Source organism: Chaetomium tenue, assembly GCF_020726465.1.
Source record: "Chaetomium tenue strain MPI-SDFR-AT-0079 chromosome Unknown F5144scaffold_6, whole genome shotgun sequence".
In the NCBI taxonomy this organism is placed as follows: Eukaryota; Fungi; Ascomycota; class Sordariomycetes; order Sordariales; family Chaetomiaceae; genus Chaetomium; species Chaetomium tenue.
In genome coordinates, this window is record NW_027117334.1 from 3,235,273 (window position 1) to 3,247,589 (window position 12,317).

The window sequence follows — 12,317 nt, forward strand, 5'->3', positions numbered from 1 at the left end:
GTTCCTTTTCTTTGCCAGCCACTTTTCCATGTCAATTCGTGGGACTCGTTTTATCTGCCTAATCGGCCATGTCCCGACAAAGCAAACATTCCATACTCCAGCCAACAGATTCTTTGATGGCCACACGTACACGTTTCGAGCCAAACTTAAGCACCGCAGCAGCAATTTTACCAACCACCATGCCCGCAACGCTCCACAACCTCGCAACACATCTCGTAATCTGTCGCAATGTCTCGGAAGCAAAAGGCAAAGTCACCAACACCAGGCGCGAGCAAGTCGGCTCGGGATTCCAGAGCTTCCACACCGGATTCTTCGACATGGCCAAGTGCCGGAGCCTCTGGAGTGGACGACCAGGACGAACTTGAAACGACTGAAGGGTCCGACGAGCTTAGCAGGCTGATCGCCAACAATGTTGAACGATTCGACATCGCCGATTTCCCGTACACACTGCGACCAGGCCTCACCGATATGGCCTCATCGTACTTTCAGCCTGCGTACAAGCGAGATTTTACCGCTCTTGCCCTGAAGCCCGATCATGAGAATCTGCCGATGTGGATCGACGGCTGGGGAAAGATCATTCTCGAAAACTTCCACTGGCAAGCACCTCGGGTGCAAGATTTCCTCATCACCGTTGCCGAGCCGACCTCCCGACCCACGTTTATGCATGAGTACAAGCTCACAATCCACAGCCTGTACGCAGCAGTTTCAGTTGGACTGAGCCCGAAAGACGTTGTCACCACGCTTGAACGATTCTCCAAGAACGGCTTGCCTCCTAATATTGCCCAGTTCATTACCGAGTGCGGTAGAAGCTATGGGAAGGTTAAGCTAGTGCTGAGGAATACCAAGTACTTCCTGGAAACCACGGATAAGGCCCTGCTACAGCAATTACTCCGGGATCCGGAAATCAGTGTCTGCCGAGTTCAAGGTACAGAAGCCACCCGCACCAGCGCTCCCACCATGGCAGGGCTCACTATCGCCGGAACCAAGGAGGCCGCTGGTATGCGCGAGGCCGAGGGGCTTAATCAACAGCTGCCCAGGCCTCAACAGCCCGGGCCGAGTGATGCAGGTGGGGAGGCGAGGGGGTTATACTCCCTGTTGAACGACGATGACGACGATGCGGATGACGGCGATGCCACCCACGCTTTCGAAATCAAGGACGACAAGGTCAGCGCAGTTGCGGCCCGGTGTTTGGCGCTGCATTATCCTGCCCTCGAAGAGTATGACTTCCGGAACGACAACGTCAATCCCGACCTCGAAATCGACCTCAGACCCGCAACACAGATTCGATCATATCAAGAACGGTGTCTCAGCAAAATGTTCGGCAACGGCCGGGCAAAGAGCGGTATCATTGTCTTACCCTGTGGTGCTGGTAAGACGCTGGTCGGGATTACAGCAGCTTGTACGATAAAAAAGGGCATTGTTGTTCTTGCTACGGGCAGCATGTCGGCCATTCAATGGCGCGATGAATTCATCAAGTGGACAAACATCGACCCGAGCAGCATCTCAATTTTCTCCTCGGATCAGAAGACCCCATTTACCGGCGCCACTGGGGTCATCGTGACAACCTACTCGATGGTTACAAACACCAGAAATCGTGCTCATGATTCGGCTAAGATGATGGAGTTTCTTGCCAGCCGGGAATGGGGCCTGATGCTTCTTGATGAAGTGCATGTCGTTCCTGCACAAATGTTCCGAAGAGTGATCGGTTCTATCAAGGCACATTCGAAGCTCGGCCTAACAGCTACCCTTCTCCGCGAGGATAAGAAGATTGATGATCTCAACTATCTAATTGGGCCAAAGCTATACGAAGCCAACTGGATGGAACTTTCACAACAAGGGCATATCGCAAGGGTCCAGTGTGCTGAAGTTTGGTGCCCTATGCCAACTGAATTTTACGATGCGTACCTGCACGCTAGCCCCCGAAGCCGGACTCTATTCTGCGCTATGAATCCAAGGAAATTCCAGGCCTGCCAATATCTGATCAAGTATCACGAGAGTTGGGGTGATAAGATCATCGTCTTTTCAGACAATGTTTACGCCCTCGAAGTCTACGCAAGGAGGATGATGAAGCCGTTCCTTTACGGTGGTACCAGTCTCTCGGAACGTCAGGAAGTCCTCAATTATTTTTGCAATTCGCCGGATTGTAGTACTCTCTTTCTGTCCAAGATTGGCGATACATCCCTTGATCTAACCGAAGCAACCGTCCTTATCCAGGTCTCGGCACAGTACGGCTCTCGACGCCAGGAAGCCCAGCGCCTCGGTAGAGTGCTGCGAGCTAAGCGACGTAACGAGGAGGGTTTCAACGCTTTCTTTTACTCTCTTGTGTCAAAGGATACCGTGGAAATGGTGTATTCTTCCAAGCGACAAGTCTTTTTGGTGGACCAAGGCTATGCCTTTCGAGTGATTACGCAACTCAAAAATATTGAAAAGACGCCCGACCTTGCCTTCGCGACCCCAGAGGCGAGACGTGAGCTACTGCAGAAGATGCTGGTGGAATCCGAAAGCAGCTCTTGGAAGAAAGAGGAGGAGAAGGAGGCGGCCGGCTTGCTTGCGGATGGCAACATGTTTTATAGTCGCGGCGGGAAACCCGGGCGGAAGGGCCCCCGGGCCCCCAGGCGGACCGCAGGTACCTTGGGCGAGCTCAGTGGGGGGCAGGACATGGCTTACGTTGAACAAAACAAAAGTGCGAACAAACTGCTCAAGGGTAAGAAGAAGGCGCCCCAGAATGACTTTTTTAGGGCGATGGCGAGGGAGAAAGACCGGCGGAAGAAGTTGTAGGACAGGAGTCGCGTTGGCTCTCATCTCGTCCCCGACCTGTGGATACATGACCATGTCCTTCTTTATTTTCCGCCATCCCGTGACGACCCCTTTCAAGTCAAGAAGCCACAGCAGCGCCGCTAAATACATCGAGGGAAGAAAAAGAAGGTCCTCTAGGACCTAGGGTAGAGCAGAAAGACAAAAACATACAACACCGAGGATTCCCCAGTCGTCACCGACTTGAGTACTAGTTCGGTTCTCACAAGTTTATCGAGGGGAGAGCGGACGGGATCCCGAGTTCTCTTGTGGATATGGTCGTATGTGGTGGTTAGGTACGTGAATGGCGTTCATAAAGGTAGATTCTGGTGCTCCAGAACAGCAGCAAAAATACATACAACACCAAGGATTCCCCAGTCGTCACCGACCTGAGTACTAGTTTGGCTCTCAAAAGCTTATCTTTTGGGGTAGGGGGGGTGAAAAAACAGGGGGTCTCGGGGTCCAAAAACGGGTGCCTCTTTTCTCCTGTTAGTGCTGTCCGTTTCAAGAAAACGGTGAAACTGGCTGTGCCGTGCAAACCGTTCTCGCCTGTGCAGCAGGTGCAGCCCAGCGGCCAATCAAGCACTGCCATATGGGCAAAGCCCGCCCCCAGGCAGACGAGCTGAAAGACACCCTGCCCGGGCCGCTTCGGGGATGGTCACGGTTGCAGCCAGTCCGGAGAAAGCCCGCGATGAAGCATCCCTCATGGGGTGATGCCACACGTGACCCTACTCGTCCGAGGTGGTCAGGCGCACGCCCGTGCCATGATGAATCACCACACGCCGCTTACTTCTGAGGGAGGTCAAGGCGGGTATGGTACTGTATATGGCCCTTCCGCAATTGTCACGGGCACAAGCCGTTCTATATCCAGGGTTAGGGCTGTAGAGCTGGACCCCAAAGTGGTGTCCTGTGGATGTGGCTTGTGTGCGGGGCTTTTCCCTGCGAGCCATCTCTTTTAGTAAGCCGGCCTGCAACCGCTTGTTACCGGTGAGCCGGTCGTTTATCACTCGTGGACCCTCTCCATGATCCGGTATGAAGCTGTTGGAAGACCAACAGCCACTGACCCAAGGTGTCACACACACACGAATGGGGATTCACACTGCTGAGCCTCGGAGGCTATGAGGTTCTCCCAAAGTTCAATCTTCATTGTCTCTCTCTTCTCTCCCCCCTTCCTTCTGTAGGGGGGTTCCAAACTCCGTGATATGTCTCTGTGAGTGGCGATGGTGGCACCGCATGCAACCGCACCTGGCCTAAGCCGAGTGATTTCTCCGGCCTGAGCCGACCGATCTCTTGTCACCGCGTTCTGGGTCTTGACCCATTGACCCTCCTGTGCTCAGACCTCCTGGTCTACTTTCCAACAACTGACATGGCGGACCAACCGCGGTCCAGGGTCATCAAAAATAATCCTATCGGGAACGGCCTTGATGCCTTCCGCGCTTCCTTCAACCCGGCCTGCGGAGAAGTTGGACGAGACATAGGAACCTTAACGAGCACGTGGCGGACACAGGCGCTTGACAAGTGTGAGCGCCTTTATAGCTCGGTTACTGTAGATACGGTCGGGGATTTTGCAGCTGCGTAATGACTTTCTTCCGGTGTTGGCTTGGTGTTTTTATAAGGCGTGAACCTCTACTCAAGATCATCTCGGATGATCATGTCGCATTATTCCGCTTCGTCGCGCCCTTTACCAAATCTACACCTCTCTCCCGGCTGAATATATCTTGTGTTGCTGCAACTACGTCACACCTTGAAGATGGGTATTCCGTTTCTTATCGAGGCCGAGGACCGGCGGCAAACCTCAGATAGTGGCAAGTAGTGTCAATAAGAATTGCGTCAGGGGCGAAAAGTTAATCATATAAAGCAAAGACGGCTCCCAGGCCCTTCGCTTAAACAAAGATAATAAAATATATGAAACATTACAGCGATTGTAGAAAATCCATTACTCTGCAAAAGCAAACCGAAAGAACGTCACTCGGCCAGAGCTGTGCCCTAGGATGAGTGTATGGCCATGAACCGCCACACATGTTGCCCGATAGTCAGCGGGAAGCCAAAGAACACGCTTCCCATCTATTGTAACCCAATCGTCGTCGACGAAGAGAAAACCACTGGTGGGTTTCTGGCCTCCAGAGCTGCTTAAAGCTTCTGAATTTACGGTTATGCTCAGCAGCCCTCGGTTTGTCTCGAGATATTTGCCGTCCGGCGAGAACGCCACTGCGTTGACTGAGTGGCCATGCCCCTCGAGCGTCTGCTGGTGCGCGCCGGTCGCCGTATCCCAGAGCCGGATCGTCTTATCGTGCGAAGCCGACGCAAGCGTGTTGCCGTCCGGCGAGAACGCCACTGCGCTGACCGAGTCGCCATGCCCCTTGAGCGTCTGCTGGTGCGCGCCGGTCGCCGTATCCCAGAGCCGGATCGTCTTATCGTGCGAAGCCGACGCAAGCGTGTTGCCGTCCGGCGAGAACGCCACTGCGTTGACCCAGTGGCCATGCCCCTTGAGCGTCTGCTGGTGCGCGCCCCAGTGGTCTCTAATTCCAGCGGTCATTTCGATAAAAGATAACCTTTCCTTCCAATACCGATTTCTAATCTCGCTCAAAGTTGGGCTGAATACGAGCGCGGAGCCGTATATCTGTAAAGGGGCCCGTTCTATGATCGATCTGTGACTAAATACAAACTTCTCTGCGTCTTTCAACAACTCAAGAAGGTAAGGGTTGATCTCCGGTTGTGACTGACTGAATTTAGTAACCTGACAATGATACGGCATTGACAACATACCTGAGCGGCATGCAGAATCTTTCTTATCGAAAGCAGCCCACTAGAAAGCTTCCCTATAAGAGACAAACTCTCAAGCCAGCGCAGGAAGCATTCCTTCAGGAATCCAAACACCTTCCCGTCGTCTGTCAATTCTCCTAGAAACCTGGAGTTGTCGCTGTTCAGGGAGCAGAGATGGTCGGCCCAGAAGACACAAGAGTATCGTATTGGAGCTAGCGGATCTGGGTCAGGGGGCGCCATATTCTCCGGTTTGAAGCCGGGGTCGAGGTCGTATATGTTGCGTCTAAGCATTGAGGACATCGCATCAGTCGAGCGTCTGACAATCTCGCTGTGCCCTTGAGCAGGCCCAGCTGGTTGAAGTCTAGTCGCGTAATTGTTGCCCAGATAGTCCTTCGCGGACTGATGGATTAGGTAGACCGTTTCGTCCTTGATTGTTAGAAATGAGCCGCATCGGTCCACAACTGCCCGGGGATTAATCTCCGCTGGCAAATCTGCAATTACAATAAGCTCGGAGAGTGACAGAGGGCGATGTACAAGGAATGTAGCCGCGAGTACATTTTTGCAGCGTTGCCGGTTTTGCTTCTTCCCTTCATCAATCCTGGCCATCATATGACCGTACAAATCTGTCAAGCCCGGAGGGATGCTCTGGACGGTCTCGACAGCGTCCCAGCCCTCCACTGAACTGAGTTCTTTGAACACGAGAGCCACCCAGAGGAACGTGTTCTCTGCTCGTTGCCGGACTTCACGAGAGACCTCAGCCAAGACCCTCTCATTGTATCCTTGTCTGTGTTTGAGAGTGTTGAGCTTGTAATGAATGAATGCGTTGACAGGATCTTCCAGACGTTGGGTGTCCAGCTCGACAAGGGATTTAGAAGCGTCTGGGGAGTTGGTGCCCGGATCCTTGAGCTCAGAGAGAAGGTCAACTTCTGGGCGGCTAGAGAGCAGCCATCTCACCTTCTGAGAGAGGTTGAGAGAAGTCGAAATGAGGCTGAAGAGGTCCGATCGACCCTGCGCGCACTCATCAAGTGCGTCGACCGCGAGGTATACAGGCAACAACTTGGGATCCTTCAACATATTCCGAAACGCGTCGGACAGGGCGATGAAGGCATTTTTATCCCGGAAGAGATCCGCGCCTGAATCTTTGTACTTCTGGAGTAAATGGGATATAAGGCATGGCTGCTGAAGAAGAAGAAGCCAGATCAAAGACCTGAGGACGGCGGTGGCGTTGTTCAAGGCTGTGTCTGTGCCTTGGCAGAAGAAGAAGGAAAGTGCTGGTGATAGAGCAACAGGTTGATCCGAGAGCTGGCGAATGAGCCCGATCATGAGCATCGTCTTTCCCGTGCCGGCGTGTCCTTTTATCCAGAGCAATCGACGTGGCGGACGATCGGATCCGCTGTCGTCCCAGCTTGTGAACGCTGTATACTCCGGGGTGCGAAGGATCCATTTGTACGCGTCATCGAGCAGCTCATCCTTATTCTTCTCGATCCGCTCCATGTCGTGTTGCGGATCAACGACGCGGAGATCTCTGCGGCAGGCTGACTCAATCTTATCCCGGTAGGCGTCCTTCTGTAGCGAGATGAAGTCTTGAAGGGTCTGATGGATGTCGCCGAGCCGTGCTTCCATCTCCTTAGCGCGACTGACGAGAACCCCTAGGAAAGTCCTCGTCTGTTCTTGGAAAAACTGGGCAGTGTCGTTTTGGACGATGGCTTCTGCGTCTGTGACGCCTTTCAGATCGCCGTCCCAATCATCCAAACCCAGCACCCCGCGAAAAAAACCGAGACCCCGTTGCGATGGTAAGAACAAACACTCTTCATCTGGTACAGGAGAAGAGCCTTGTAGAGCTCGACGACTGTCCCCTCCAGCTGGTCCAAGACTGCCTGCAGGTCGCAGTCGCCGGCAATGTTGTTCTTGTTCAGGAGATGTTCGGTAAGTGCGCAGTACCAGTCCATTCTGGAGATGACACGGGCGACACCAGCGAGATTGGATTTCGTCGCTTGCGCAGGATTCCGGAGCATCTGAAGGCATATTAGCAGAGCCAAGCACAAAGGGGTATTCGAAGGATGCCTGCTTACTTGCAGCCCAACGCAAACACCGGCCCACGGAAGCGCAGCCTGCGGCACGCTTTGGACAGCCAGGTCAATTATTCCCTTGACCGACAAGAGGATATCGGCGACGTCGCCTACTCCGTTCGTGATCTTGGACGCTCTGGAGATTTTCGCCCGACCTTCCTCCACCAGCCTCCTCATGTGCATCTGTCGTTTGGTCGGGTCATGGAACTCGGCCGAGATGTCGGTGTCAGGGGTAATACCTGGGTTGGCTCCGAGAACTGTTTCCAACGTTTTCAGGTATGACACGACAAGCTCTGCATTGTCCGTCTCAAGACTGTCGTACGCGGCGTTCCACAGTCTCTCGGACACGGAAAGTACAGGGGTCGGTTGCTCCGTGGATTCGGTCGGCGATGGATTGGGTGCGGATTCGGCGGGCAGAGCAGGAGGCAGTGCTTGCGATGCCGCGGGTGGTTGGTGATCGTTGGGAACTCTCGCATCTGTGCGGGGTTGGGCAGCCTTCGCCGCTGCGGCAGACGGGGAGGGGGGGGCACATGACTCTGTCGCGACAATGGAAGACGCTTTCGATCCGTGTTCTGCATTTCCCTGATCGGATGACTGGATGTCTGCCGGAGAATATCAGTTACGAGAAGCCTTGCGATGCGAGGCAGAGTCTCAACATACCCATCGACAGTGTGGCAGACGGAGCCGGCGAGGCTGCACGACCCCGCCCGAAGGGCTTCTTCAACCACTTCTTCCACGGCTTCGGCTTGTATTCAGCAGACATGGTTCCGATGAGGATTCTTGTCGAGAAAAAAGAGATACTATGCAACAGTAAAACAATGTGAAGTCAACAGCTGCATTTCGCGCGGTTATCGCGGGGCGGAGCTGAAAGATGCGGTGAGGCTGGCCTGTTTGGTTGTCGGCCGTCCAAAAGAAAGCTGTGGCGGTGCTATTGACGAATGGCAGTAGAGTAACTCCGTACTTCCTCTTCATATGTGAGACGAACGGCCAAAGTCGTTCAAGGGTACTCATGAACCAAGCGTACCACGGACATATCGGGAGCATCAGCGACACGGTCTTCTGATCCTGATTCTACGCACCAACGCCGCGAGTAGAGCGACCACCCAAGGAGCAAGCATGCTCTTTCCATCTTGCTCTCCGATTTGGAGGGTGCGGGCCCGACGCGGCGCGCCCCGTCCCGCGCCTGTTCCTGTTGCAGTTCCCGACAAAGATCAGATGTGGTCGTCGTTTCGAGAGACCGCAGATCGGATCGATGCGCCGCGCCCCACGGTGGGACTCCTGTGCCGCTGGGCCGCCGCAAGGGCCGGAAAGACTCGCTAAGTACGCGGAACGCCAAAAAGTCGGAATGAGAGGTTTTTAATCCCCAAAAAAGAACAAACAACATCAGGGATTCGTTGGCCACCGACCCAGCTGCTGATCTGGCTCTCACGAGTTTGACTAGGGGAGAGCGGACGGGATCCCGTACTTTCTCGTGGATATGGTCGTATGTGGTAGTCGTGTGCGCAAGTGTTGTTTATGAAAGAGGGTCCTGAGTGGTGCTCCACAGTATTGTTGGTAACCCTGCCCGAGGAAGGAACGAGAGCGGGTTCTTTATATCACTTCTTTTCGGTTGGTGGGATAACGCTCTGGAGGACGGACGGCTCACATTTCGTCGATGCTGACCCTGCCCTGTAACTGTTGGAACATAGGTATTTTACGCTATCTCCGCCGTCGCCTCGGAATGCGATAGGATATTAGAACCGATACAATAGGTACTCCCTACTTGTTTTTACTGTCCAACGCGGTAAAGGGAAAATTGTACCGACTAGCTCCCGCCCAGGGACCCTAAGACGACTTTGATTTTGTGGCTCCAGGGTTAGGGTTAAATCGCTATAACGGATGCAGCTAAAACGGCACCCAGATATAACTACCATCTTGGATTGAGTAGAAAATGCGCGGCGAGTTTGCACAAGCCCGCCAACGAGGGGCAGTGCTCATTGCTTTGCGACGGGACCAATTAATCTGCATTTGTTGGCAGTCGCAAGTGCATGCCAAGGAAGTATGTACCTAGGTACCATTCACCTGCCGAACTGGGTGACCCGCTGAGCACGGGTCATACACTCCGCCTGTCAGATCGAAGCGCTCTTTGAACTCGTCGTGCTCCTCCTTAAGCTGGGCCTCGATTTCAGACTCGTTGCGCCCCATGCGCTTCAGCCACTCCTTCTTCATCTCGCGCCGGAAGGCGTAGAAAGTAATGTCACTGGAAGGAGTGAATTCGTGGCATTCGCCGTTCGTGTCTGTGTACTGGAAGTTGTTTATCTGGTTCTTGTCTTTCTTCTCGAATCTACATGTAATTGGAGGGATTGCAATTAGCATCGTGCCCACATTGTAGGCGCAGGACTGAGAAGCTCCACGAGAAACCTACCGATAGCACTGAATGGTACAACAGACCCCAAGATACTCAGCCAGATTGTGCAGCTGGTGAATCTGGTAGTTGTGCGGATCGAGCCACGTCACGTCGCCCTTCCTGAGTCTGGCGGTTCCAAGCTGAAGTCGGCCTTTCTCGATGGAGTCCCAAAAGGTAGCCTGAATTTTGCCATGCAGAACCTGGGCAAGAAAGCGTTAGAAAGGCCCAGACGAGCAACGAGGGACAGGCAAATGAACCTTAATGACGGCGCAGGCGTCGCCATGTTTGTGGACAAAGGACTTGTGGCCACTAGGCCAGATCTCCAGGACATAGGGAACACCCGGTGAGTCACCCTAGAGGCATCAAGGTCAGACAGGCGCGTTATACTCTTCCGCTGGCTTGCACTTACATGATCATAGCCCAGCGTCACCCGGATATATGTCATCTTGTCCTCCTCTTTCGCGATCTTGTCCCTCTCTTCTGCGATCTTCTTCTTCTCGTCCTCAATCAACACCGGAGTTGTGTCTTCAAGTTCCCATCGCGCTTCCCTCTTTGCCTTCAGAGCCTCTTTTTTCTTCTGGAGCTCCTTGTAGCACCAGCCATCCTTGCAGCTCAGTTCAATCGCACGGGTAAAGTCGGGGAAGCTGCTGTCATTGAGGGTAATGTTCTCTCCCGCCACATTTCCGTAGAGCACCTTGCAAGCGTCGGGGAGATTGGCCGGGACGGTGACGAGGCCGTTCTCCAACTGCAAAAGCGTGAGCCGGTTCCGGGGGACGACAAACGGCGAGAGTCGGTACGTGACTGGCAGGCGGAGGATGGAGACGTCAACGGCCTTTCCACCCGCCACAAAAATCTTGACTTCTCTGGCGTCTTTGAGCCATTCGTAATCCTTTGGGCTAATAGTACATGGTAAGCACACATATCTCAACATCGTGAAAACCCAAGGCAGCTGAGGCAGCTCACAATGCAGTCCCGCCATTCTGCTTGCGAATTCCCTCGACTTTCCTCAACACGGTTGTGGCGTTGACAAAGAACTTGCCGTAGCGCAACTCGCCATTGGACTTGTCCAGCGACAGCCAGTACTTTTCTTCGCGGCTGGTGCTCAGAGCGTGGCGCGTCGGGATCAAGTTGTTATGGGTGTCAGGGGGAGGATCTGTAGACCAGTTCACGTTCTTCTCTTTATTATCCGAGGTCTCAACGTACATCGAGGCATCTTTCGAGTCCACTATGAGGTGGAGGCGACATGTAGGGTGATGTTTGCTGCCATAGATTGTGATGCGGAGGCCTCCCTCGATGTGAGATTTCACGAGAATGGTGCCGTGGCCGCCGGTCAAAAGGGTCCCGCCGTACTCCAAAACTTCGTAGCCTTCAGGTGGCCATTCCATGGTGGGCTGGATAACGTGGTGTTGGCAATCAGGTTAGGTAGCTACCTACCTAGGTAGGTATCGACAACTCTTTGGGATAGATTGTAGTTTGTAGTGGTGAGGTAGGTAGCCAACAATCGAGGATGCGGAAAGGTTTTCTGATAAATGTCTGCGAAGAAGATCAAAACACAGAAATCCTGTCTTCATCCACAAAATGCACGTTGGTTGGGCTGCATGATCCAACGCTCTGTGCTCCCATCGTCAAAGCCCAACCCTTCCCCGCTCATGTTGCTAATCACCGTCTCATCAAGCGTTCCCGTCGGCAACGACAGGACGCCAGAGAAAAATTTCTATTGGACATCAGCGGCAGCATTACATGTGTGTTATGCAACAGTAGACGCATTGGGATTGGGTGAGAAGCAGAAGGGTGAGGAGGGGAGAAAGGAGAGATCATCAGGTACCTACATGTAGCCTTGAGAAGCCTGACTTACGATCATGATAGGCCAGCGTAGGCATGCCGTGCTGTGACCCACCCACCCACTCCAGCCTCCAGCCAGCTCTTGCCTGCTACGAGCAGCGGCTAGCGCGGGCTGGCCGCAGATCGAAGGCCGCATGGGCTGGAGTTCATAATGGTGTTGGCAGTTGCGTCGGGGGGGGGGGGGGTTGGGGGGGGGGTACATACATGTAGGAATTATATTCTGACCGTCCGTCCGAGACTTGCTCTGAAAGGGCTCTGTCCCGGTTGCCCCGGGACCAGACGGTACCGGAGCTCCGCCGGATCTACCGCATATATAAGGTAGATCACCAGATAGAGGTTATATGCCTAGGTAGGTATAAAAGCAAGACGGTAACGTTTCCACCCTAGATATGTAAATTAGGTAAGGTAGGTACCTTTCTCGCGTTCTAGGGTCTGTGTGTCCAGCCGTTTGTGAAGGTGGATTC

At 53.6% G+C, this 12,317-nt stretch overlaps 3 protein-coding genes across 3 annotated transcripts; 1 reads left to right on the forward strand and 2 right to left on the reverse strand.

Moving 5' to 3' along the window:
• Nucleotides 1–10: 10 nt before the first annotated feature.
• F5144DRAFT_658500 (P-loop containing nucleoside triphosphate hydrolase protein) lies at nucleotides 11–3,241 on the forward strand. Its single transcript, XM_066793210.1, has 2 exons — nucleotides 11–997; nucleotides 1,067–3,241. Exons 1-2 carry the CDS (start codon nucleotides 229–231, stop codon nucleotides 2,776–2,778), a joined length of 2,481 nt encoding a protein of 826 aa, XP_066640319.1. The 5' UTR covers nucleotides 11–228; the 3' UTR covers nucleotides 2,779–3,241.
• A 1,517-nt stretch (nucleotides 3,242–4,758) lies between these two features.
• On the reverse strand, nucleotides 4,759–8,388 carry F5144DRAFT_606071 (uncharacterized protein; the record flags this gene model as incomplete). Its single annotated transcript, XM_066791474.1, has 8 exons — nucleotides 4,759–4,779; nucleotides 4,943–5,312; nucleotides 5,460–5,512; nucleotides 5,560–5,982; nucleotides 6,112–7,271; nucleotides 7,364–7,571; nucleotides 7,629–8,227; nucleotides 8,286–8,388. The coding sequence occupies 8 exons, from the start codon at nucleotides 8,386–8,388 to the stop codon at nucleotides 4,759–4,761; spliced, it is 2,937 nt and encodes a 978-aa protein (XP_066640320.1).
• A 1,283-nt stretch (nucleotides 8,389–9,671) lies between these two features.
• F5144DRAFT_497700 (RmlC-like cupin domain-containing protein) lies at nucleotides 9,672–11,216 on the reverse strand (the record flags this gene model as incomplete). Its single annotated transcript, XM_066786221.1, has 5 exons — nucleotides 9,672–9,948; nucleotides 10,030–10,211; nucleotides 10,269–10,364; nucleotides 10,421–10,907; nucleotides 10,975–11,216. The coding sequence occupies 5 exons, from the start codon at nucleotides 11,214–11,216 to the stop codon at nucleotides 9,672–9,674; spliced, it is 1,284 nt and encodes a 427-aa protein (XP_066640321.1).
• Between the last annotated feature and the right edge of the window lie 1,101 nt (nucleotides 11,217–12,317).

Coding starts and splice junctions, on each gene's coding strand:
- F5144DRAFT_658500 (XM_066793210.1), top strand. CDS start 229: ATGTCTCGGAAGCAAAAGGCAAAGTCACCAACACCAGGCGCGAGCAAG. Junction 998..1,066: donor CGGAACCAAGGAGGCCGCTG/GTATGCGCGAGG, acceptor CGAGTGATGCAG/GTGGGGAGGCGAGGGGGTTA.